Source organism: Musa acuminata, chromosome BXJ2-3 (genome assembly GCF_036884655.1).
Source record: "Musa acuminata AAA Group cultivar baxijiao chromosome BXJ2-3, Cavendish_Baxijiao_AAA, whole genome shotgun sequence".
NCBI lineage: Eukaryota > Viridiplantae > Streptophyta > Magnoliopsida > Zingiberales > Musaceae > Musa > Musa acuminata.
Window position 1 is genome coordinate 1119190 of NC_088340.1, and position 25661 is coordinate 1144850.

A 25661-nucleotide genomic window follows, 5' to 3' on the forward strand; every position below is an offset into this window, starting at 1 on the left:
GAAGGAGACACAGTATTGCTCTTCTGATCTTTTTCTGATGATGTCTTGCAACTCTGCTGCCTAATGCTATGAACTTGTGAAAAGGCTGATTCTAGAAGTTCAGATAGAGAAAACTTATTTCCTTTTCAGGAAGACATATTAGGTGTTTCATGAATTGAAATTCTCAGAAAGTGTGGGTGAAGGAGCCTCAAAACATATAATATATTCAGCTGTTTTTGCTGATACACCATTTGAAGTCAAGTTTGATTGTTTCTAAACCCTGCCACAATCATTAAAGAAACAGTGTCTTAAGGCACATTGAGATGGGGAAATTAGTCTATCTTTTATGGATCTTTATACATAGAAAGCTAAATAATTGGCAAATTTTTGTTCATGAGACAGACTATAAGTCAGCCTCATGAGCTTGTTAAGTTCTTAACACTGACTAACAAAAAAAGATCACATTGTCAAAGTAGATAGCCTCAAGATTATAATTGTAATATAATAATTAGATTCTAGCACTGAATGATTGCTTTCACAAATGCCATGAAGTTTATCCAAGCATCCTTCTCTTTCTTTCTTCCTGATAGGAAGATCCCATGCCTAGATCAATGTAATTAATTAAGCTTGCAAATTACCTAAAGCTTCTACCAGGCTTGTTGGGCTTTCTTATGATCAGTCTGGACTTTTGCCGCGCTTTAATGGGCCTTTCTAATATATGTCAAAAAAAAAAAGAAAAAAAAAAGAGACTAATAAATTATCATAAAAGACACAACATGGTGTCCAGCTTCATCTGATTTTTTTTTTGTTTCTGTGCCGCAAGGAAAAGTACCTTATCTTCAAACATGAAAGAATTCTCTTTGCCATGTTCATGAATTCTGATTTATCCTGCAACAAGTGTCAGAGAAAGAAACTAAAGCACATTGCATTGAAACCTTACATCACATCTTACTTGTGGAAATGCCAAGGTTCCAGTAATGTGCATTTACAAAGATTCTTAGTTTGGTTTGGAGTGGAGGAGACTTCTTTCACTTAGCAAAATTAGGGGTTTCGAAGCCTACCAACTTACTACTAATGCTGCTTAGATGCTTTTGAAGCCCACAAACACATACTGAGACTTGATCATGACATAGACAAATACTCAAAAACTTCTTTTCTCTTCCGAAAGCACACTACTCATAAAACGGATCAGATCGTACAACAAAAAAACTGATCACATCAATAGTATACATCATGGTTGATATCTCAGCAGACTAGCAGAGCTGAGCTTCTCCAATCACTCCTCCTCCTTCTACAGGGATGCCATGGCAGCAAACGCAAAGCCCTGCTCATATAATTGGCATGCTTTCGAAGCTTGCAGACAGCTTGGCACGTGGATGAGTTGCAGGAAGATGCAGTGAAGCATCCAAAGGACGATCGATGGTGGGTGGCTATGATTAGTAGAAGGGTGACGACAGGTGGCTATTCGATGCTTGCCCATAGTGGTATTGCTTGGTAGAGAATGGTGGCATCGTGTGCTCGAGGACACGTTGGGGTTGTAAGGCTGTCTGCATATGTTCCGCTCCGATTCAAAAGGACATACATGTTCGGATTAGATGAAAGCAAGAGCGATGTGGATGTAAGAATCTGAGGACTCTCTCTATACATCTTCTACATCATCCAATGCCAAATCATCGGATGCAAGTGATCATGCAACGTATAAGATAAATAATTATGCAATCAATCATCGAACGCGATAGTTAATCCACAATTTAACTCACATGAGATCAAAATTAGCTTAGATTATTTATATGTATGTATAGACATGAATATGTACGATATTAATGAAACAAAAAATAAAACCTAGATTCTGTCCTACAATAGTCTTTATGGAATCTCCATGCACGAGCTTAAAGATTGAGGAAAAGGAGAGGACAAATAAGATATCCACTCACTGAGCCAAGTGTGTGACGCTCGATCGGAGCTCTCATAGACTTTTTTGCTTGGGGTTATTATATCAAAGACTTTAGCTGGAATATTGATGCGTGTGAGTAAGAAGGTTTGTGTGTTCTTTTAGAGGAGGATGCAAATGGTTACTACACTCGCAAGTGGTGCCATTCTAACCACAAGAGTTTGAGTTTGTCTTAACCATGATGACAAGCTAAAACGAGTTGAGGAATTGATGTCTCCTTCTCCTTTTGGGGTATATAGCTTTACGACGTATGTTTCTGTCTCTGTCATGGATCATGGGATGAGATGCTTACAAAATTGGAATCAGGACTGTAATTGCATATCTATTGGATCTCTTGATTCAACTATACTAAACTGTAATTGCATATCTATCGTCTTCTCTTCTCAAACAGATCCAAAGACACATTGTTAACCCAAAGATGAACTCTGAAGCATGTGGTGGCATGTTATTCATTACATGTGATCATGCATTTTGTGTACAGATATAAATCTGTCTTAATGAAACAGTGATGTGATGAGTCATGCACTTTGCACACTTACGAAATGTTCTTCCTTCTTTAACTTCTGGAGATCGAAGGAAACATTCTGCACAAATCAGAATCAACTTCTGCATTCAAACACAAGTCTATTGTTGGAAGACTCTGTGAACACAGACACACACTCTCTCTCTCTCAAATGTCAATATCTTGAAGCACATGACTTCTACAATCTTAGTACTATTGATCTGATCTCAGCTGGATCACCTCAAGAAATTGAGATTCTTTTTCTTTCTTCTTGAATGCTTACATACATCACTCAAAAAAAATTCCAAGCCATGAAAATTTCTAAGAACTTCCTTACAATTAACTTCCACTAAGAACTCATCTAGAAATAGTCTTTGATGCTTCAACTACTCCTTCAATCATGGAGGAAACCTGTGAGCACATCTCATGTGCTAATATTCTCCCTCTTTTTTTATTCCTCCGAATCTTTTTATATCTTTAGTATTTAATTTGATTTTTTACAAAAAAAAAATAAGTGATGAATATGAGATTCGAGGTCGAGACTTTACGATAAATTATCAGAGTTTTACTAACTAAACTAACAAACACCTTCAAATTATCGACTATAGATAGTTATGTATGTAATTATCTCATTGTATTTGTGACTATGGATAATTTTACAAAAACATATTTTGTTGAGATTTTAAATGAGGATCAATATATATATATATATATATATATATATATATATATATGATGCATTAATTCAAGACTAAAATTTAAGTTTATTAAGCTTTGATGATCTATTTTTAATTTTCGTCTCTCATAATACGTAAAGGCATTTTGTTATTAGATAAGTATAATGTGGATTTCTTGTCCTTTATATTAAAATTATTTCTCGATAATATTTAAAAAAATGTATTATTCTATGTACTCAAATAGTGTGCCTGCGCCAACATAGAATTGGACGAGCAACTGACGTGGCATCCGTTCACGGGATGAGCCTTTGGGTCCCATCTGACGTGGCAATCCGCTCGTGCTAGAGATTGTGACGCAGGCGACACCAACCCGCAGTGTATTCGTTTCACTCGGGTTGCTTGGTGGGGCCATTTCGCGCGTAACTGTTCCTTTCTTTTCGGCGCCCAGCAGCTGCCCGCGTTATATAATGCCCGCCGATGGAAGTCGGCTTCGTCCCCAACTCCTGCTGGTCTTCCCTGCTCTCCTCCTCCTCCTCCTGCTGCTGCGTCTTCTCAGCGGGAGAGAGGAAGAGAAGAACGACTCAGAATCATAGGCCTTTTCCTCTTTCTCGCTTGTTCTCCTCGTGGTTGAGTTCCAGAAACTCCCTAATTGCCTCCTGTACTACGTACAAACACCTGCTTTGGACACAGAGGAGAGAGAGAGAACCGAAGAGATGATGAGGAAGCAGAGTGTGATAGTGCCGGAAGAGTTAGCAGTCACGACGGTGATGGCAGTAGTGGCGGACCCAGCAGCACATCGCTCCGCCTTGCTGCCGCCTCGCTCCTCCGCGCTCGGCGTTCGTTGCGCCAGGTACAAGAGGTTCCTGAGCCAGCTCGACATGGGCAGCGGCGGCGGGGGTGGCGCGAGGATCAGTGCGTGGGTCGACTCCATGCGGGCATCCTCTCCTACTCATGTCAAGGCGGCCGCCATGCTCTCGGCCTCCTTCGCCGCCTCCCACGACGAAGACTACAACAACAGGGTGGTACGTTTGCTGCATCTTCTTATATACATACCAAGGCTTCGTCTCCGGTAACGGGTGCTGAGTTCGTGGAAATTGTAAGCAGAAACAGCATCCTTCGGCGTTGAGCGTCTTCGAAGACATCGTCGCAGCATCGAAGGGGAAGCAGATCGTGGTGTTCCTCGACTACGACGGGACACTGTCTCCGATCGTGGACGACCCCGACCGTGCCTTCATATCCAACGCAGTACGTTCAGTGTCTTTCGTTGCTCTGTTTCCGAGTTCTTTACACACTCAACAATCATATCACTGCATACAGATGAAGGAGACGGTAAGGGACGTAGCAAGGCATTTCCCAACTGCGATTGTGAGTGGAAGACGCAGAGACAAGGTGAATTCCTGCTTCCTTCCTCTTGCCGGATCAGATCAGCGTGTTACTCTTCTTTTTAACGCCTCTTCTGTGCTGCTTTGTTCATGTTAAGGTGTTCAGCTTCGTACGATTAAGGGAGCTGTACTATGCTGGAAGCCACGGCATGGACATCAAAGGCCCGACTAAGAGAACCAAACATACAAAAGCCAAGGTATCTCTCTCTCTCTTCGTATCCTCTGTTACTGCACCTATGTGGACTAACCTATCCTTTTATTCTCTGTGGATGGATGCAGACGAAAGCTGTTCTGTTTCAGCCAGCCACTGAGTTCCTCCCCATGATAGATGAGGTAAGAGTTCTACTCATGGTCAAGTATCTCTGAAACTATCAGCATCTTTCCCTGTTAATATTCTCTTGCACAAGCTGTACCGATCAATATATTCTATTTCTTTCAAGGTCTACAAGGCATTAATGGAGAAAACAAAGCTCATCCAGGGATCCAGAGTAGAGAACAACATATTCACCTTATCGGTTCACTTTCGATGTGTCGATGAAAAGGTCGAATAATCCTTCGATATTGGATTTCCCAAGCAATTATTGGTTCATTCTTCGTAAGCTAAAACCTCTCGTTCTCTCTCTCTCCAATTTGATGTCAGATATGGAGCTCATTAGCTGAGCTTGTAAGGTCAGTGCTCAAGGACTATCCCAAGCTCCGCCTCACCATGGGAAGGAAGGTATATATATCATATATATATCCCAAATCCATCAACAACCTTATCTTTCTCAACATTTGTTTCTTGATCATCTTCCCTCAGGTGTTGGAGATCCGGCCTAGTATCAAGTGGGACAAGGGGAAGGCTCTCGAGTTCATGTTGGAGTCTCTTGGTGAGCTTGAGCAAGATCTGATTCACACCTTCTCTTCACCAACCTTCAACACTCGATCAGTAATTCTTCTTTCACGTACAGGATTGGCAGACTCTGGCGATGTGTTCCCTGTGTACATAGGAGATGATCGCACCGATGAAGATGCCTTCAAGGTACTGGATTCTCTTCTCGTCGTCTTTTTGTCAGACTACACTGAGTTGTGGTCAATGATGCAGTCCACGTTTCAGGTTTTGCATGGTAGAAGGCAGGGTTTGGGAATACTTGTATCGGAGGTCATCAGGGAAACAAGTGCACGTTGCTCTCTCAGGCAACCTGCGGAGGTGAGCATTGGCTCCATGTCTGCACAAGCTTTTCTGCCATGGATGCTGGGATTGCTAGCTGACACCATTTACAGGTTCAGAAGTTCTTGCGTCGACTCGTGGAGTGGAAGCGAAGCGCCTCCCTTCCTCGAAGAACTGAAGCAAGGAAGAAGTGAGATGAGACTGAAGCCCTCTACCCCATGAAAGCTTTGAGAGTAGTACTGCATCATCCTCTGAGAATGATGTCAAGAAGACATCTAAAACTGGTCTTCTTGCAAAGGATTGTAATTACCGATAGTGTACAAGAATAATACGCAGTGGTCTACGTTTTTTCTTGTGATCTAAGCTTTTCTGTGAGGAGAAGGATTTGTTCTTCCCAACTGATGAATGTTATACGAATGCATAGGCACATGATATCTTCACATAAAAAAGTACATGCTGGAGAAGAGTCAGTTCAAATTCGCAACAGAAGTATATACATTGCTCCTCCCTCTATTAGCAAGTAGCTGGAAATAAGAATCAGTTACGTCTTATCACTCCACGGTTAGTTTACCGCCAAGATAACTCCAAAAGTACATCGTCCTGGAAGTAGTTACGGAGGCTACGAATCATCGAATCGGAGGTGACTCGATCTAGATCGAGAAGATGTCGCGCTATAATAGAGAGGAAGAAGGACGCACGTCCGATCTATTCCAACTCCTTTTATAGTCGAGGAGAGAGAGAGAGAGAGGGGAGGCGATGGAGAGGAGCGCTCCGTGGTTAGAGGATCTGCTGCCGTGAACGGAGGCGCCACTCCCCGATCGGGCGGTGCCGGCTTCCCGCCGGCCGCACCAGGTACGTCTCGCTTTCCGCCGGGAACGCGGTGGTTTTCTTGGTGGTTCCGATTGGCCGTGGCTCCTTGGTGGTGCTCTGTTTCTTCTTTTCTGTCGAGGAGGTACTGCAGCCCGTCGGATGGGGTCAGCAAGGTGGTGTTCGGGTGGCAGACCAACGAGGAGGTGCCCGAGATCGTCACGACCGGAGGTTAGATTTTTGATTCGTGCTACAATATTCCAAAGAGAAGGCCCGGCAGAAACAAGTCGGGATCGACGATTAATGCGTTGATCGTGGTTTCCGTCAACAAATGCTGTCTACTTAGTAGTTGCATATCGCCTTTTCTAATGCCAATCATAGTTAGTAGTTGCACATCGCCTTTTCTAATGCCGATCATAGTTAGTAGTTGCATATCACCTTTTCTAATGGTCAATCATCATAACAATAAAATTGATGTAAGAATCAATCCAAACCACAAATCCAATCAAATTTGTCTTTATTCAAATCAGATGCAATATTGAGATTGATATGAAGCACAAAAGTAACTATGATTTGTGCTTCCAATAAAAAAACTCCCATCCTCCAACTCCCAACCCCCAACCCCTTCTTCCTTTCCCCTCTTTGTTGTCTCCCTAGAAAATTGCATTAAAAGCTCCACCCCTCCATCGATTCAACTGTCTATACCCTATTAATATAAGATTTGGAATGGTATATGGAATGTAGCAATCATTTAGGAGGGTTTCATTGTACTGTCGTCTAACTGAAGAGATTAACTTCAACGACATATTTTTAAGTTTTTAAGTCTTATAAACATATATAAATATGCAGAATTTAAATTTGGAGGCATAAATGTGAAAATTACTTTTTTTTATTGGCATTAATACTCTTTTAAGTGATTTATCATGATTGTAGGAATTTTAAGATACATTGGACTCTTTTTAAGTTCAAATTAAAATACGATAAATACGATTTTTAATGATTAATTTAAAGTTGTTTTGGGTGGATGTTACCAAAGGGATATTTATAGAGAACATATATGCAAAATTAAGATTCAGAGGAGCAGATACGTTAGTTCCGAACTCTGAAAGGACAAATAGGTAAAAGAGGTCCTTTTCCGTAATTAAATTCGGTCCCACCACCACCACCATGTTATTAGGTGGCGGAAGCCAACAATTTTGAAGGCAGTTTCATCAGCCCACCAAACAACTGATCAGATTTCGCCGCAGCCGTCCGATCTCGGAATTCAAAGTGAAGCACCATGCTCACTTGCCTTGTTTCGTAACACCTTCCCCACTCTCTCTCTCTCTCTCTCTCGATCGACGCCACCTCGCCCTCTTCGCCTCTCATGTCTCGCACCGCCTACGACGAAGGCGTCGCGCCAGCGAACGTCCAGCTCGCCAACGGGGAGCATGCCCGCCGGACGCGGGAGGGCGGCTGCTGGAGGTCCGATCCACCTGGCCTCCGTCGGGTGCCTGAGGAGTGGAGGCGGCTCCGACGGTGCCTCGAGGCCGCAGCCAAAGGTTTCGCTATAGGCGCCGGCCTGAAGGGAGGACTCGCGTTATTCTCGGTTCTTGTGCGACTGAGGAGCCGCAGATCCTTGAGGTCTTCCGCCAGGTTTGGCCGCACAGGTTTCTCAAGTCCAATACGTACCTGGACTTTGTTGATTGCTTGATTGTTTTTGGCGCTTTCATTTCCAGAAAGGCGGGGGTTTTCACGAATAAGGAGGCTGTGGTTGTGGCGTTGGAGGAGACGTTGAGATATGGGATGTTTCTGGGAACCCTTGCAGGAACATATGTTTCGGTGGACGAAGTTATTGCTGCATTAGGTGGGCACAAGAGGTAGGTGTTTCGGAGTTAGTCCTTTGTTCTTTAATCTTAGGTGCTTCATGGTCTGATTGCTTTAGTTATGATTTCCAATTTCCAATTTGCATGTATGCATGTCTGTGTGACTTTATATCTTCGCTGTTACTTTCCTCTTCGCATCCTCCTGCAGCCATTTATTTCGAACTTTATCTTGTTCTTTCTATTTGGGCCCTATTGAAGATGTTTTTTTTCTTATACATATGTCCTCCTAGACTTCATATGCTATAAACTTTGTGTTGTGGAGTTCAAGTGCTTCGTCTTTTAATGGTTGAATGATGGAGACCAACGTCGGTGGTGGTTGCCTAGTAACACATCTTGGAATGTTGTTGCCATGAAGTATTTGTAAATCTTTCTAAGCAAAAGCCTCGCAGGGAAAGGCTAACAAGTAATAAGGTTAAATTACTCCAAGCTGGTTACTCAAGCTGTTAAGCTATAGAGATTAGCAAAATATCAAATTCGTCTTCTATTGTCCATCCTGTCTGCGTTGGTTATCTCTAAGTCAAAGCATCAATGGAAGCTCCACATAAAACACAAACAGAATGAGACTCTCTTCCGTGATCTATAATTAATACATGTAGTCGTGCATGTTAACCATAACTTTGTGTTGTCTGTGGTTTTACACACTTTGAGACCATATCTTAAGGGTGTCAAGGGAAATAATGATTGATGTTTTTATATTTAAACTTCAAGCCATAATAGAACTTCTTTTCTTGTTTTGCTTCAGAACTGCAAGATGGAGGTCGTTACTAGCAGGGTTGATTGCTGGTCCATCAATGCTCTTGACCGGACCAAATAAACAACACACTAGCTTGGCTATATACATTCTTATGCGTGCTGCGGTATTGGCATCACGTTGTGGGATAAAGAGCAAACTATTTGGTGGTGTTTGTAGACCATTGACTTGGTCACATGGTGACATATTTCTTATGTGTCTCGCCTCTTCACAGATCTTGTATGTTTGATTTTATGAAATTATTTCATTTTTATTTATCTGGTATTTAATTTTGTTTGAATTTATGATTATGTCATTATACATTAACAATTTTTCTGTGGAAGTTTGTAACATAATATTATAGTTTATTGTTGGATCTAGAATTAAAAGAGAATCAATCAGTTAAGCTGAGAAAACATGCTCAAATTATGAGTTTGATACATTGGGATGATTAAATCTGCTGGTCATGTTAGATCAAGAACCTAGACCAAAGCAACAGCTCTTATTGTACACATATTCACTTAAATGACCTATAATTCTTTATTTGTTTAAATGATATTTCTTCTATGTACAGATTTATGATATCTGCCAGTCGAACACAAGCATTATAAGTTATGACACTTAAGTTTGAAATGTCAAATGGTCTAGCTTTATGAAGAAATACCAATGGAAACTTACTCTTGGTAGGCTGCCTCATTTGTTTAGTTGAAATTTGTTATTTCAAGCTTCTTATTTCCATCAAAATGTTTTCCTTTAAAAGATTTGCTTTTCCACTACAGAACTTCTTTTAGTAAAGATGCATGATCTGGCGAACATGAACTGAAGCACCAAAAATTATTTACTTTACAACTCCATTCCTTGTTAAATGTTTTGAGTGTGTTTTTGTACCTTGATCCTTGTCAGATTTTTGAAAAATGGATGCGGTCAGGTGGTTTGATATGCCTTCTCATGATGCTTCTCATCATATATAAAAGATTTATCTGCTTATTACATAAGAGATTTATCTACTTAATTCCATTAATCTTTTCTTATATGACTTTAGAATATGATTCTGGTGGTCTTTGCCAGGCCTGCTTACATTCTGAAGCAAGACAGCTTGCCATCATCATACAAGTCATTTCTTCATAAGCATGGTGGAAAGGATGCTGTTATTCTGCAAAGTATGAGAGAAATTGCATCCAATATTTGTTTTTCTAATTTAGATGGGGTTAAGAAGTATTACAAGTCCATCGGTGTTGATGTGAAGCTAGATCCTAATATGAATGTCCCATGCTCGGTATGCATTACTGTCTTAATTTTTAAATTATTTGTCACATCAGGAACTCCTGTTTGATCTTATGGTTTCTCTTTCATCTTTGTATGTGAATCTGTTCCATTTGTGATATTGGTGTATCTTATTTTGTTCAGCATATAGTGCTATAAATGAGAGATCTAATCACTCACTAACAAATACCTTTCATCAATTGGTTCTTATCATGCCTAGTTCTTAACTCCCTTGGTAATAGGCACTTGTATTTATTTCATCAGAGCAATCTTGGTTTCTAACATATGCTGGAGCATGGCTTCTCAAGTATTATGTTCAAACCCATTGTTATGCAATCTTTATATCAGCATCCAGGCCTTTTCCTTTTAGTATTGAGTCAGATCTTATGTATAACTAACTTTTTGTAATATTTAGGCCTCAAAATCCAGAGGCTGCTGCATCTGTGATGAAGGTTGGGATGATCTCATTTATGTAAATATTTTAATTTTGATACCCTGATTGGACCTTATACATATTAAGTGTAATTTTGTAATGTTAAGTCCTCAAAATCCAGAAGCTGCCCCCATTGGAGGTCGGCATGATCTAATTGTGTAATTTTTTTAATTTAATTGACTGATCAGAACTTAAGTACAAGATTCAAAGATCTTTGAGGCTATCTGAAAATAGAAAGCTGCAGCTGCTCTGCTATTGCAGGAAGGAGAGAAGTAAAATGTAGTTAGAAGATAGGAAAAATTCTGAAGGAAGAGACAAATGAATGAAGAAGTGGAGAAGGAAAAGAGATAATCAATGGCTTGCAGCTAGAAAATACTTGTCTGTAAAATTACAAAAAAGTTATTTATACATAGGCTCTGACCCTGGTGTTGTTTATTGGTGAACATGCACTCTTCATTTACATTTGGCCTATTGATCAACTCTAATTGGACTTCTAAAGTAGGAAAGTTGCAACTACTCATTTGTTATCTGTATCTTTTATGCAATGTTAACTCTAATCAGAGTTCATAAATGAAAGAGCACTTACGGCTGTTGATTGGAACTCTTGATTATAAGATGTACTCTATATATGACCCCATACTCATGCGAGAGGCTTGGATTCAAACTTTAAAAACTAATGATGTTTGTTGTAGATGAACTTCAGAAAACATTTACATGTTCATTTATACTGTCACCATCATTGTTGATTTATTCAATAACTATAACTACTATTATTATTTCTTTTTCAGATTGTGCATGGCAATCAATCTTGTTTTGAGCATTTCATAACTTTCCTTTTCCAAGAATATGGAAGAGCACTACCAGTTTATCTTCCAGTCTACTTGGTTCCTGCACTGGTAGTTCATCGTCAGGGTCTTTGGAAAAGGTATTGACTTAAGCTTTAATTTATCCTTTGAAGTTATTCGTTTAATGAGTTGCATTTATGATCTGCTAATCACTAATTTGCAGGGAAAAGGTTTTGCATATTCCTAAAATTTATGAATGATTATCTCATTTTGTGTGTAATCATTTAATCCTTGCTCATTTGATTTAGTCTTTGTAGTCAAGAAGTTAATCTTTTAGATTTAGGTCTTGGAATCAGAGTAATCTTCTGGCTTTGGTTTGTCTATTTCATGTAGAGCTACACATATTTAATCATTTTTCCTATTTTCATATGGTCTATGTTCTCTTTTGTTCTTTCTACATCTGTTACAAAGAATATCATATTGACTTATTTGGGGTGCATTTGATATGTTCTCATGTATGTTCTCACATCCAATCTAATTTTTTAGTGGGGTTTTTCTCAACCTTGAATATCTAAGGACCCTTGCCTGTTAGTATGATCCTCATAGTTTATGCACAAATTGATTGTTGATAACCTATAATTTATCTCTTATTGACTTTTGTTTGGAAGGACTATATATAGGTTGAAACTAGATGCAGTGTATCTGTTTTTACTTGAACTATTGTCTGATTTATTTTCCACAAGTTGATCATGTAGTACATGTTCATGGCCAGATATGATGCTGTCATTTTTGAGCTTTTAGTCATGCTGTCCTGTTTTTGATAATTCCAACGTCAACTCTCTTTCTGCATTTAGAGGGCAATACCCAAAATTTCTAACTAATGTTTTAATAGTGGGCATATGGTTTTTGTGCTTCTGAATTTCATGGTATTTATATTTTTCATCTTTAGTCCCTTTAGTTGTACCTTCTGGAGTAAATCATGCTTATTCTACACCTTGTGAAGCTTAGCGTTTTTTAGATTTAGTCTTAATTCCAACATTAAATAATGTTGCTGGGACTTTTGGATGAAATAATTATACATATGAATCATTTAAACAGCTACCACAAAGAAACACATATTGTCCTTTACCAAATGATATTTTGTTAATCTGCCTGAGACATGATATAACAAGTGCTTGATGAAGATCCTTTTTGCTTGAGTTCAGACAAAGTGCTTACTTTCACATTTTGCACTGTGGTCCTCATGTTATGAACCTTCTATTTCTTAACTTTAACAAAGGTCTTCTTCAGTGGTGATCTGCCATTATATCACCAGATATCTGCTGAATCCTCATAATGGTTCTCTTAATCTGTCTCCTATGCTATGCAGGCCTTACACAATCTTGGGGAAGAGTCTTCTGGGGACTGCAAGATCTAGCTTGTTCCTCTCTGTATATTGTGCATCGGCCTGGTTAGCTTTGCTCTCCTCTACATAAACTAGTTATACATCTTTGTGAGATTCATTTGCCAAACCAATTTGTCTGTTTCAGTTGTTTTAGTTTGAGGAGTAGCCTGGATTATTAAAGTAGAAGATGACTATGTTTTTCAACTGTAAAGTCTTTGAATAAGTCTTTCGTGGAATTTAAGCTGGAAAACAGTTCAAAAAGCTATTCTCCCTATTTCGGGAGGCAAGCTTATTTTGACTCTAGTTCTGTTGCATTATGTAAATATTGTATTAATATAATGATTCATATCTCGTAAACAATGAATTAGATATCATATGTGTAGCTCCAATTGTGAGCCCAATAGCTCCACAAGAAGTGTTAACCAACGGCTAGTATATGGCTGAATAAAAACTGGTCATAATGTGCCAACTATTTTGGTAGTTATATGGTACTTTTCCTGCCACTGGGCTCTGTTTAGGTCCTACATATGGCTCGAGATTTATGTCCAATATGGTTTCACAATACTACACAAGTTTAAGGTTTAATGAGATCTGCAGATATTAAATGTGACCGTTCTCTTCCATGTTGTGCATATCTTCACCATCTGTTGCAGTACAACTCCTGTAGTCACTTCGCTGGAGAGTTGGTATTTGCACCTCCTAGATGGCCAGTTGGGATCTACCTTCTCAACCCTGTCAATTTTGTTTATGGATGCTATACAGATTTATTAGTGCCAGGGTTTTGGAGATTTAAGAGAGTCGGAGATCATTTTAGATGGACTTCGCTGCAATTTAAACCGAGCTTGAGCTAGTGAGTAGCAAATAGACATGGGTTGCTTTGGATCTTCTCACATTCACTAGGTGGAGCTTGCTAGCAGTTAATTCGCTGGTGGGCCCACACATTCCACTTGTGTGTTTATGATTTATGAGAAAATTTGATTTCTTTTTATCTGTTTCTCCAATTTTTCTGTGTATTTACTTTCTCAAATCATAACATAGTAAGGCACGATGAACTCATATCTACCTTGACGTTAAGGACCATGTGAGTCATGGTTACCACTAGTCCGAATCCATACTTCTACCTGAGCATCAAAGATATTGGAGCAGCGACTGAAAAGCAAACTCATGAAACTAGACTTTGTACCGGATATGTTAATTGGATCAGCTATTTTTTAATGGTGTAGATCCATTTTGTGCTTTTTGTTACATATATTCTATCATATTCCTTAAAAAATTTCTCTTAAATTTTACTTTCGGCCTCTTAAGAATTGTTGTAAAATCAGTATCGTTTCACTTTCATGATAATGTGCAGTAAAATCTTTCCGTACATGCATTCTTTTTGCAGGGCTTGGACTTGCCTGCTTTTTCGACTTTTTAAAAGATGTAACATTCCGATGGTCGTGATTGGCACAGTAAGTTTTTCGCTACTTGTTGGTTATTTGGCGCATCAGGAGTTTTGGTTGCTAACTATGCTCAACGACAGTTCCCTACTGGCCTGGCATTGCTAATTGAGAAGAAGAGCAGAAGGACCGAGATTTCTTTGTATTGCCTTGCCCGAGCAATCGAAAGCTTCTGCACATGCTTGGCAGATGCTGGAGTGTTCCCTCAAGCATCAAAGCTAAAGCGAGCTGATGTGATCGTATTCAGCTTTGCAACAGCCATCATCATGCACTGCTATGCACAAGAAAGAGAGGTGTTCCGGTCAAAGTATTTGAATGTGCTCGACTGGGTCTTTGGTGTCCCCCCACCATATGATGATGAACATTGCAAGAAATCCTAAATTATCGATACCGTGCTACACGATATCTAGATCAATATGCCGATGTAGATTAGATTTTGTTATAGAGAGATGAACCGGGATAGCTGGAAGAAGATATAATGAGACCACTGGCTTCATTTCCCTGGTCAACCATCCTGAGCTTTTCTGTTATGACATGGATCTTGCTCTCACAGCAAGTGTTGCAGCTAAAGTGAGAGGCAAAGGTGTGTTTGATGAACTGTACTCTCCCGGAAATCTTATAGCTTAGTAATTGTATTGATGCATTTTTGTTTGTGGAAGAAGCTGGCATTGACATGACAGTGGAGCTTTGAAGGAGGCTTCAAAGTTTCTAGCAGCATAAGATTCCTCAGAAATTTCGATTCCTTCAAGCCATTGTACCACAAACATTATATTCTTTCTATTACTTATTAGCATATTACAAATTATTATGTAGCTTCTCCAGTTAGTATGTACATATGGTAATTTTCCGTAGGCAATAATTTTCACTCCAAAACTTCATTTCATGTGTGAGTTGCTTGTACAGGTTATAAAGAAATTCTCTGTAATTACATGAAATGTGTCTCATCAATCCATTATTTAATATAAACTAGTCCATTGACATTTTCATGTTTCAAAAATGAAGGCATAAATTGTTCCCTAAATAAAGAGATGCATACTCAAATGGATCTCCCTCTTTAGCAATCAGTTTTATATTTACTGTCACTCACTATAATTGAAAGAGGCTAATGTATGCAGTCTTTATCTCTATAAATACAACGATGTTGGTCCCCAGCCGTCTTATGATTGAGCAACCTGACAGTTGACGGATCATCTAACACCCACCAACATAATAGCCATATCTTGCCACAAAGCATTCTCATTAATAATAGCCATATCTGATGCATATAACGTGAGCTTAGAACTGCACGGGAATGGGCGCGCGGGCGGTTGGGTCGCTTTAAATGGCCGGGAAGGTGACGCCCCTCTGCCCACTCAGACGCACGCCCTGCATCCACCCCGCCGCCCAAGAGGTTCGTCTCTGTTCTTCTCCCTTCTCTTGCTACTTATTCTAGAGTTCGTATCATTGGTTGAAGAGAACGAAGAACTGAAGGGCGGAGATGGGGCGGGAAGCAGCGCTGCGGACGAGCCTAGTGGCCCTGGCCGCGGTGATGGCCGTCGTCGGGATCTGGACTTTCTCCCCCAAGAAGGCGCTGGTCACCTACGCCTTCGGGATCGTCGGCATCGCCGGGTTCCTCTTGCCCGACTGGGAGTACTTCGACCGGGACCTCTCGCAGTGGTTCATCCCCATGCCCGCTCGGAGAACCGCCGCCGCGGCCGACCGGGCCCCCGGCAGCTCAAGGTTCGAGCCCGACCCCGACCCCGACCCCGACCCCTCTCTTTCTTTGGTTCTCTTTTGAGGCCTTTGAGTCGTCGACCGGGGAAAGTTTTTAGTTCGTTCTTCTAGTGATTCGCTTTCTCTCATTAACTCGAAATCTTCCAATTTGATCATCCTCGCCTAGGGAGATTAGGCTTGGTGTCCGATTGGCCTTAATTTGCCTGATCACAAGCTGCATAAATCTATGTTGCACTCATCTGAGGTCCAGTGTTCTCGATCTAAAAGTTTGGCCTCCTCTGATCAAAATTAGATGTTTCTTTCCGGCAGAGGCTATTGTTGCAGACGATCAAACTGACTCTTGAGTGGATCTTGATGGGTTCCCATTGAAAGAATCTTGATGTGCTAGGTTAATGAATCTGTAAAGGAAACCGAGGATTCCAAACTGCATCTCGGGGAGACGGAAACCCGAAACAAGATTTGTGATGCTGGTAAGCGCTGGCAGCATGTCCAGTACTAGTTAGCTTTGCTCCTTTGACATTGCAACTGTTGCGTCTAGGTTTCTTTCTTGAACAATTAAATTCACACCCGATGGAGAATAAAATGAGGAAAAATTGAATTGTTAGTATTGTGAGAAATATAAATATAAATTATATGGTATGGAGCTGAATGGTGGGAAAAGATTCAAAGTAGCTAACCTCAAATAGTTGAGATATCACTTTATAGAGAAAGATGTTTTTGCATTAGTTAATAGATTAAATCTGTAAAACTTTTCTTAATTTCTTTGTTTCTAATATTCTTCTAACTTTCTTACATCAATGAAGAATACTGACTCTAATATTCTTCTGACTTTCCACTCCTATGAGTTGATCTTGTTGTGTCATTGTTCCCTTGAACATCTGCTCATACCTAAAAGGTTTTTATTTGAACATTTAAATACCTATTAAAATCTTTTACTAAATCATCTGATGTAGCAAGTGTTGGATCTAGACTTTGTTCTGGAACAATTAAGTGTAGTTCAATATGAAAAAACTGTGTAAGATGGTATGCATATATTTGTATGATATCCGAGTAGATGTTTAGAGATGAGTCGGTACGAGATTGGTTGTTTAGTATTAATGTTGTTAGAAAAATAGAATAAGCCTTAAAGAAAATAAAAAGATATCACTCTTGATTTAAATAGATATGTTATTTGTGTGGAGCTCAATGGGGGGAAAATGATGCAAGAAGCCAACATATGTGCCTAAATAACAGATTATTATTTATAGAACTTCTCTTAATATCTGTACCTTTAGTATTCTTATTACCTTCTTATCAGTGAAGAAGTCTGACTGCATTAATCTTGTGACATTTGCTCATGTAAAAGATTCTTATTTAACATTTAAAAACATGTTAATCTTTTTCTAATTAAATCATGACTAATGTTTCCTCTACTGTCTTTTCGTATGCAGATTTCACTTATGTCCTCTGAGAGTGTTAGTAATGAGCCTGACCTATGGCTTTGGTTTATACAAGTGGTGGATGTTCATATCAAGCTAGTCTCTTTGGCCTCATGAGGCTGTCTACAATGACAACTATTGTCTTTTGCCAGACAATGCGAAAGTCCCTCTATGACATGGTTTCTTATTCTTTGGTTAAACAGGAGTATCTTAGAATCAGGCTATGTTGCTCTTATCATATTCAACAATGTTATTTGCAAGAGTAGCTTCACATCATGGCAAAGCATCCTTGTTCTTGAGCCAATGAAGGACTTGTGTCACTCCAGCCAACAAATCAGCAGCATCCCTCCTCAGTATATACCAATTTGTAAAGAACTTGTGGAAGGCATTATCTGGATTTAGTATTTCTTATTGTCTAATGATGATTTAGATAATAATGATGGTAAATTTTATAATTTTCTGCTATATTCATCATCAAATGTGAATATTTTCAACTTGACATAGTATTTTTTTATCATGATTCATCTTATCAATACGTGTCGATGTACCGAGAGCTATATTGTGTTGTATCAAACATATCGATATATGGAATAAGGGATATACTGATGTACTATCTATATTGATTCTCTATTGAATCAGTACATATTATGTTCATAAAAGTTTTGAATGTATGCAATTAAGTCATAAGCATCCATACGTAAAAAATCTATGCAAAGCTTATTTTTCAAATAGATAATATTAAAATTTAAGTCATAAAATTTAGAGGTTGGTACAATAATAAATTGTTCCTTTATGATAGAGGAAATTAAAAAAATAACATATATATATTTAGATAACACATATTGATCTTTTTTAGATTCTGTATTATTTTTTTAAAAAGTCTCATTCTTTAGGTATATTTTTTATATTATCGATATTTAAATTAAATTAGTGAAATCAGATTTTCGAATTATAGTTTATGTATATATATATATATATATATATATATATATATAGGGAATCCCACCCGGGCGCGCACGTTACACAATGCGGTCGCCCGCGGCCGTAACACGCGCCGAGCCGACTCCGTTTCCCACTACTTGTTGCCGTGGTCACGAGAGCATTATTTTATAAAATAAGATTGCACTGTTTAGTTGTGACGTAAACTGTAACCATGCTGCTAATGGAGGCCCCCTGGGATCCACCGAGTAAGCCGCTACCATGGCCATTAACAATGCGGGTATCTCTGCGGGTAAGAAGGCACTCCTCAATGACAAACTCTTTGAGCCACTTACCCCTCACAGGCGGTGAATGGACTCCGCAACACTGTCCGTAAGAAGTCCGCCTTGCAGATTAGTCGGTGAAGGGACTCAGTAACACAGTCCTTAAGAAGTACGCCTTGCAGACTACGGAAGCTACAGCGAAAGTGATCGGGTCGCTCCGTGGTGTTACGTTCGGCTCTACTCTGCCGGTGGAAACAGGGGAAGCCCTCGAGCGCGGTGGTGGTGCTCGGGGAATGGCGGGCGGCGGCAGCGAGAAAATCGACTACGTGTTCAAGGTGGTGCTGATCGGGGACTCGGCGGTGGGGAAGTCGCAGATCCTGGCGCGATTCGCGCGTGACGAGTTCAGCCTCGACTCCAAGGCCACCATCGGGGTGGAGTTCCAGACGAGGACCCTCGTCATCCAGCACAAGAGCGTCAAGGCCCAGATCTGGGACACTGCCGGCCAGGAGAGGTACTTCCTTCCCTCTCTACCCCTTCTTATTCCCAATCGGTCTTGCCTCCTTAGATCTACATGTCATTGCTGGTGTCTGATCGATTATGTCCCTAGGGTTTTCATGCTCAAAGACTTCGGCTTTGAGGATCGTGTGTATGTAGTACCACGTAATGCTATTTGATTCTTGTGGATCTGAGTCCGAGGCAAGTAATTAATTTAAGCTTATGTAGCGGTAGATCGAGGGTCCCTGAATTCAAGTTAGAGAGTTAAGCTACGGGAAGTGGTGGAAGTGAGTGAGGGTTTTGCGATTGTTATTGGTCATCTTTACATTAGTTCATTTGGTGTATTAGTTATAGTGTTGATCGCGCTACAAGGAGAGTAGATGGCAATCATGATATAATGTGGAAAGAAGCTACATATTTCAGTATATTATCTTAAAAGACAAACTCTCAAGCTTTTGGCAAGTGTGTTGTGTGGCACGCAGAGATACTGAAAAACTGACAGAGCCAGCGAGAAGGTTGTAGTTTACAGATTGCTTTATTTATTAGCTCTCATTATTTTGTTTTTCGTGTTAGTAGCTTAAGTCTTCTTCCATTATGATGTTTGTGTTTACTCTTTGGATGTGGGCAGGTGAACTTGTTCTTCCTGTTCAGTCTTGTTTGTCGTTTGATGCTTTTATTACTGCAAGGTGTCATGAAATTGATTGGGGTTAAACTTCAACAGTGTTGGTAATTTGTTGTTTGAAATATACAACCATACACATGTAAATTCTAAGCCCTATTTGTAACTTTGTATGCCTATATTTCTTATATTGGGATGATGTCCATATTATCTAATCAACTCCTTGGAGTTGGAGGAGTTTGAGAGAGACCACAAAATATTTGAGAGAGATTGAGCTAGTTTCCAATTGTGCAGATCGAGCTACTTTGGAACTTTCTAGGGTAGGAAAAAGGATCACCATTTAAGCGACTTTTTTTTTGTTTCCAGAAAATACGAGGTTTGATGACCCTTCAACTTACTAGGATTCCTTCCTTAGAACTCTTCTAATGGAGCTTTGACTGACTGTCTTGTATGTTGGACATCGGTCCTTTAAGAAGTACTTTATATAAGTAGTTTGAATTCAAGAATTAGGTATTCAATCTAATGCAGCATATAATGAACAATCATCATGGTTTGTTATTGATACCTGTTCCACCATAAGAAGCCCATGGGATCATGATTTGACAAAGGAAGATTCATGCTGACATACACCAAAATGACAAATAGAAAGTGATATTTCTCATCAGTGTCATCATCACATCATTTTTGTTGAATTTGACATGCAAAAGTGCCTACTGTCATTTATGTAATTAAGAAACAAACCACATTTTTTTCCCTGTGCAATTTCTCAACCTTGTGCAGCAGAATGTCCATGTCTACAAAAGCTATATGTGTAAAGATTAAAGTTATCCTTTGGAGGGTGATTTATTTTAGTTGATAATATCAATGATCTTGGTTTTGAGTACGGGATGTGGTGAGTTTACTAATGGTCTACAAAATGTGGTGAGTTTTTACTACTGGTCTTTGATGAGTATAGGTACAGAGCTGTCACCAGTGCGTACTACCGAGGGGCAGTGGGCGCATTGTTGGTTTACGATATCACCAAGCGCCAAAGCTTTGACCATATTCCTCGGTGGCTGGAAGAGCTGCGGAGCCATGCCGACAGGAACATCGTGATCATGTTGGTTGGCAACAAGACCGATCTCGAGGACCAGAGAGCTGTAACCATGGAAGATGCCCGAGAATTCGCTCAGAAGGAGAACCTCTTCTTTCTGGAAACCTCGGCACTCGAAGCGACGAATGTCGAGAACGCCTTCCAAACTGTGCTGACCGAGATCTTCAACATCGTCAACAAGAAGAACCTGACATCCGACCCTCAGAGCAACAATGGCACACCTATGCAGCCAGGAAAGAAGATCATCGTCCCTGGCCCGGCTCAGGAGATACCCAAGAACAAGACATGCTGTAACACTTCCTAAGTTTTGTTTCCTTGTGGTGGTTTGTGTGTAGAGTTGTTGTCCGTAATTGCTATATGTCTTGATTGGTAATATCTTAGCGGAATTCTGGATTTGGTAAGAATTGATTCAGTTTGTGTTATTTCATTTCGTTGGATCAGATTGATTGAATCTTAATAAATTGATAATACAAAATTAATATCCAAATGCATGTTTTTTTTATAAATAAAATGAATATGGAGATGAAGAATATTAAGATAGTTGTCTGAGTTAATAAAAAAAAAAGATTTTGAACAAACCAAAACCAAAACCAAAAAAAAGGGTTTCATCATTTCGAAGTGTCTTTGTCGCCCAAATCCTTGGGCCGTCATCACCATCATAATTGCCCATGAGTTGCGATTGTAGCTTCCTTCTTCGTCGGTCGTCAGGCCTTTCCGAGTCGATCTCTGTCCGCTCCGCCCCCTATGGCATTTCCAAGGAACCCAACAATGACTCTGGGGAGTGCTCGCCCAAGGAGGCACTCACTGCTGGGGAGCTCATAATTTAGGTCGCCATGGCCGACCTCTGGGCATCACTAACACCATCGTCTATGTCATGAACTACATCTTGCAACTAGTCATCCTCCCTCATTGACTCCCCCCGTCGGACGCTAAGACCCATTCCTGCTTTCTTCTTGGACACATCGTCCTTCATCTGAAACCAAACCTAATTGTCCTTCCGAAACTGACAATTCCGCTGACAACGCAACCCACATCTTCATCTGAATCCAAACCTAATCATCCTTTCGAAACAGACAAATCTGATTCCCAAACTAAAACCGATCCGAAAACATAAAGAATAAATTATCGTTGTTGTTATTGTTGTCGTGTATTTTTCTTTTATTATGGTTTTAAAGCATTTTTCCTTCTTTCAAATGCACTGTTACATTTATCTTTCAATTCCCAGCAAAACAAGAGCAGTTCTACACGATTAAGCCACTTCTATCAAACCAAGCATTGGAAGCTGACAGATAGCAAATTAAATCTTAGATCCCATATCCAAATTGCAAAAAACATCGAGCAAAAATTTAGAAGCAAGATCCAGGAAGAAAATAGAGCAATCAATCTTTGTTGTCCCAGACAAAATCTGGTACTGAACTTCAGCTACTTCTCTCGAGAAAAACTTAATCTAGGCTGCAAGCGATGGCTTCGAGGCAGCAGAAAGCTTGGACCTCCTCTTGGCCAAGCTCTCGCTCCTGCGCTCCCTCTGCTCCTTGAGCCTGGTCGCAAGTAGCTTCTGGTACTCGGCAGCTTCTGACTTGGCCTTTGCGATTCTCTTCTTCTTATCCGCAATCCTGGCACGCTTCCTCTGTAAGGTCAGCGGAGTCACAAGTCTCTGAATCTTGGGTGCCTTGCTACACTTCTTGCCTGCAATGAGTATAAAAAACCTGATCTCAGCTTCGACACTTCCAAACTATCTCATTGAGGGTAACACTAGTAGGCCAAGAATGCATCCTGCAGCAACCCAATGAGAAAATACTGCAGATGGCTAAATGCATGAGTCTTTTATATTCATGTTAACACGATCTACATCGAAAAGAAACACAAACAGTTGCAAACTGGCACCTTCTAAGCACTACATACAGACATGTAATCCTGAAGTTGACAATCTTCTGCGACTTAGTATGATAAACAAAGCCTTGATAAAACTCCAACAAAGATGGTTGCAAATGCAAGAAATACAGATAAACAAGCAAAATCAAAATAAGCACTGATGTTCTATGGTGACCAATAATCTGATAAAAAATAAAGAATACAAATATAACTAATGTTCTGATGCATTATTACATCTATCTTGCCGACAAAATCTAGGGAAAAGTTTGCTTTGTGAAGAAAGTCAAGATAATGTGCTAATAAAAAAAATACTGGTTAACCTAGCTCAAAATCAGTACCATAATGACTCATGAGATGACCAAGACTATGTAACAATGATAAGAGTATAAAATCTACAAGCAAAGTATGGTAGTATCCGACTGCACCTGATTTTGTCGTGAAAGTTCGGCGGTATGTGTTCACATACTTGCGAACATCGTCCTCCTTCGAAAGGTTGAATAGTTTGCGAATTTTGGAGGCCCTCTTAGGTCCCCTCATTCTAGGCTTCTCAATGTCAGTCAATCCTGGAAGATCATTCTCACCCTTCTTCACAATAACTAAGTTCAAAACCGACAGATCAGGGCTAACAATGCAACCACGAACTGACTTCCTCCTGCGCTCTCCATTACGTCTACCATACCCACGGAAGCAAGGTGTACCTTTGACAAATCAATCAAAATAAGAAACTATGTAGGGAATAATCAAAGTGGTTGTAAAAATCAAATTAACATATTATTACCTCTGTGCAGCAGCAGGCGGACCCGTCCAGGAGTTAGCACTCCCTGCTTCATTGGAAACCCCTGTTTGTCACATCCTCCCATGATTTTGAAAACATAGCCTTTGAATTCCTAAAAAAATGCACATATCTAATAGTTTTATTCTTGTAACCTTCAGAATGGTATTAAACTGAGCTTTCCCAAAACACTTCCAAAAAATTTGCAGCTAAAACATACCTCACCAAGAGCATCCCCGCTGACTTCCTGAGAGATCCTCTTGTCAAAAAATGCTCGACTGTGCAACAAATTATATCACTGTAAGCGTTTGTTCATTATAACAGAATTTACCCCTACGCTCCACATTATCTTAGCTCATGAAGAATTATAAATGCTTTCATAGCTCAAACTAAAAAACAAACAACACCAGTTACATGTCAAAAGACAAAACCAGATATTACTTAGCTCAGGAAGCTGAGGGAGTAATTGTTCAATTGATAATGTGAAAATATAATGATACAACTATCACATAATCACACTATAATAGAAAAAGCAGTACATTGCACAAAGTTTTACCACTACAAGGTCGAAGAACGTGAGATGGTGTGGCCTTGCATGGTGATTATTTCAACCATGCAAATTAGTGGCACCTAGGTCAACAACATAGTAACCTCATAATTGCATCAAGGCCCACACTCCATAATACTTCAAGTCTTCAAGTAACTTGCAAAAATCCACCAATTAACTAAAATATTTGTGAATGAGATCACATCAAATGCATTCATCACATTACAAACAGCAAGAAAAGTGTCTGACCCTGATCAACCTATGGCTTCTAACTCAATGCTACCCTTTAAATTAAACCTAAAAAGAATTTGAAGACCCAATCAGTCTTCCAATCCTATGCAAAGAAATAACCACGCTCGACAATAATAACATACTGCACCAAATAGTGAATCCATTTAATACTACCAACATATCAGGTTCCCAAATCAAAGAAAATATCATTCTCTTTATAGTCACTCAAGTAATTACTTAACCAGTCGTTTATGTACGATAAATCAGTAATATAGATCATTACCTCATTCAAACAATAATTTTGACCATATGAAATGAAGAACAATAACCATTCTTATCAAGAAAAAAATTGAACTCGTAGAACATTCAGATGTACAAGAATGATGCGGAACATAAAACATATAACTCCCAATTCTACGAGATCTTACAGCTTCTGGTCGTCATCGATCTCGAGCTTCTTCTGGCACCCGGTGGTCGGATTCGCAATATTGAACTGAAAAGAATGGCACGATACCAACGTTTGAACAGATCATAACCTCCTAAATGAGCTCAAAACTAAGCATATAGGAAACGAATCAGCTGTCTGGAGACGTACCTTCATCCTGGACGAAAGAGGCTGCCTTCCTTGCCTCCACGAAGCGGGACTGAGAGAAGAACCGAAGGCTCTCTCGAAGCAACTCCGCCGTTAGGGTTTCTCCGTGTGCTCTCTCGAGCGCTCACAGCCCCTTTTATAGTGACGGTGGGAGCCATTCGAAGGTAGAGCTCCCTTGGATCCAGACCGTTCGTATCTTCATTTGATCGATTGGCCTCTACCGTTTGATCATTTCCATGTAGTGCCCAGGCCACTGGTTCGACCGCCGGCCGACCCAAATCGGTCTACTCGATTTGATTCGAGACCCGACTCGGCTACATATCGAACCGAACCAAACCGCTCTGCACCCGATTGCCATGAAAAATAGGTCATTTTATTTATAAAATTGCTATAAAATTTTATTTTTATGAATGGGAATAAAAATTATTTTATTATAATACTTGCACATGATTTTAGGAAAGTTAATATACCAAACAATTTTACAAGAAAGTTATTCCATGAAAAGTTTTAAACCTTAAATATTTATTTACATAGCCACCTTTTTTACATTTAATATTAATTATCAAAGAATAAAAATTATTAACACAAAAATAAATAAGAAAATAAATTTTACCAATGGGACTTCAGGAGGCATGTCATTAACATGTAAATTTCAATGCATTGAATCTTTTTTATTTTCTACACCCATTTTAAGAAATAATTATTTATTTTCATTTTATTATACTGCATATAAGACGATCTTACAAGAACTAAAACTATG

At 39.6% G+C, this 25661-nt stretch overlaps 5 protein-coding genes across 12 annotated transcripts; 4 read left to right on the top strand and 1 right to left on the bottom strand.

The window, feature by feature from the left end:
* Nucleotides 1-3621: 3621 nt before the first annotated feature.
* LOC135606757 (probable trehalose-phosphate phosphatase 6) lies at nucleotides 3622-6841 on the top strand. 2 transcript variants are annotated; one of them, XM_065097937.1, is made up of 11 exons: nucleotides 3622-4131; nucleotides 4214-4354; nucleotides 4427-4498; nucleotides 4590-4688; nucleotides 4771-4824; nucleotides 4932-5033; nucleotides 5132-5209; nucleotides 5291-5360; nucleotides 5442-5512; nucleotides 5588-5680; nucleotides 5755-6841. In XM_065097937.1, exons 1-11 carry the CDS (start codon nucleotides 3823-3825, stop codon nucleotides 5833-5835), a joined length of 1170 nt encoding a protein of 389 aa, XP_064954009.1. In that variant the 5' UTR covers nucleotides 3622-3822; the 3' UTR covers nucleotides 5836-6841. The 2 variants fall into 2 exon arrangements, with proteins under 2 accessions (XP_064954009.1, XP_064954008.1); XM_065097936.1 differs by having other exon boundaries at nucleotides 5588-6841.
* Nucleotides 6376-17933, top strand: LOC135606755 (uncharacterized). 4 transcript variants are annotated; one of them, XR_010484948.1, is made up of 11 exons: nucleotides 6993-8083; nucleotides 8167-8307; nucleotides 9056-9283; nucleotides 10112-10319; nucleotides 11528-11664; nucleotides 12894-12974; nucleotides 14293-14359; nucleotides 14431-14930; nucleotides 15627-15737; nucleotides 16370-16530; nucleotides 17491-17933. XR_010484948.1 is itself a non-coding variant. In XM_065097935.1 (9 exons), exons 2-9 carry the CDS (start codon nucleotides 7815-7817, stop codon nucleotides 14725-14727), a joined length of 1428 nt encoding a protein of 475 aa, XP_064954007.1. In that variant the 5' UTR covers nucleotides 6376-6679; nucleotides 7485-7814; the 3' UTR covers nucleotides 14728-15179. The 4 variants fall into 4 exon arrangements, 1 of the variants encoding a protein (XP_064954007.1); XR_010484947.1 differs by lacking the exon at nucleotides 16370-16530; XM_065097935.1 differs by lacking the exons at nucleotides 15627-15737; nucleotides 16370-16530; nucleotides 17491-17933 and adding an exon at nucleotides 6376-6679 and having other exon boundaries at nucleotides 7485-8083; nucleotides 14431-15179.
* Nucleotides 15629-17933, top strand: LOC135606759 (signal peptidase complex-like protein DTM1). Of its 4 annotated transcripts, none has more exons than XM_065097942.1 (3): nucleotides 15629-15737; nucleotides 15801-16066; nucleotides 17491-17933. In XM_065097942.1, the coding sequence occupies exons 2-3, from the start codon at nucleotides 15825-15827 to the stop codon at nucleotides 17576-17578; spliced, it is 330 nt and encodes a 109-aa protein (XP_064954014.1). In that variant the 5' UTR covers nucleotides 15629-15737; nucleotides 15801-15824; the 3' UTR covers nucleotides 17579-17933. The 4 variants fall into 4 exon arrangements, 3 of the variants coding, with proteins under 3 accessions (XP_064954014.1, XP_064954013.1, XP_064954012.1); XM_065097941.1 differs by having other exon boundaries at nucleotides 15818-16066; XR_010484950.1 differs by adding an exon at nucleotides 16370-16530 and having other exon boundaries at nucleotides 15734-16066.
* Nucleotides 17934-18818: 885 nt separating this feature from the next.
* LOC135606760 (ras-related protein Rab11D-like) lies at nucleotides 18819-21309 on the top strand. The gene is made up of 2 exons (XM_065097944.1): nucleotides 18819-19191; nucleotides 20750-21309. The coding sequence occupies exons 1-2, from the start codon at nucleotides 18974-18976 to the stop codon at nucleotides 21189-21191; spliced, it is 660 nt and encodes a 219-aa protein (XP_064954016.1). The 5' UTR covers nucleotides 18819-18973; the 3' UTR covers nucleotides 21192-21309.
* Nucleotides 21310-22175: 866 nt separating this feature from the next.
* LOC135606761 (small ribosomal subunit protein eS6-like) lies at nucleotides 22176-25043 on the bottom strand. Its single transcript, XM_065097945.1, has 6 exons — nucleotides 24905-25043; nucleotides 24738-24802; nucleotides 23752-23809; nucleotides 23538-23646; nucleotides 23185-23457; nucleotides 22176-22573 (listed from the first exon to the last, which is right to left on the bottom strand). The coding sequence occupies exons 1-6, from the start codon at nucleotides 24908-24910 to the stop codon at nucleotides 22335-22337; spliced, it is 750 nt and encodes a 249-aa protein (XP_064954017.1). The 5' UTR covers nucleotides 24911-25043; the 3' UTR covers nucleotides 22176-22334.
* Nucleotides 25044-25661: the final 618 nt, after the last annotated feature.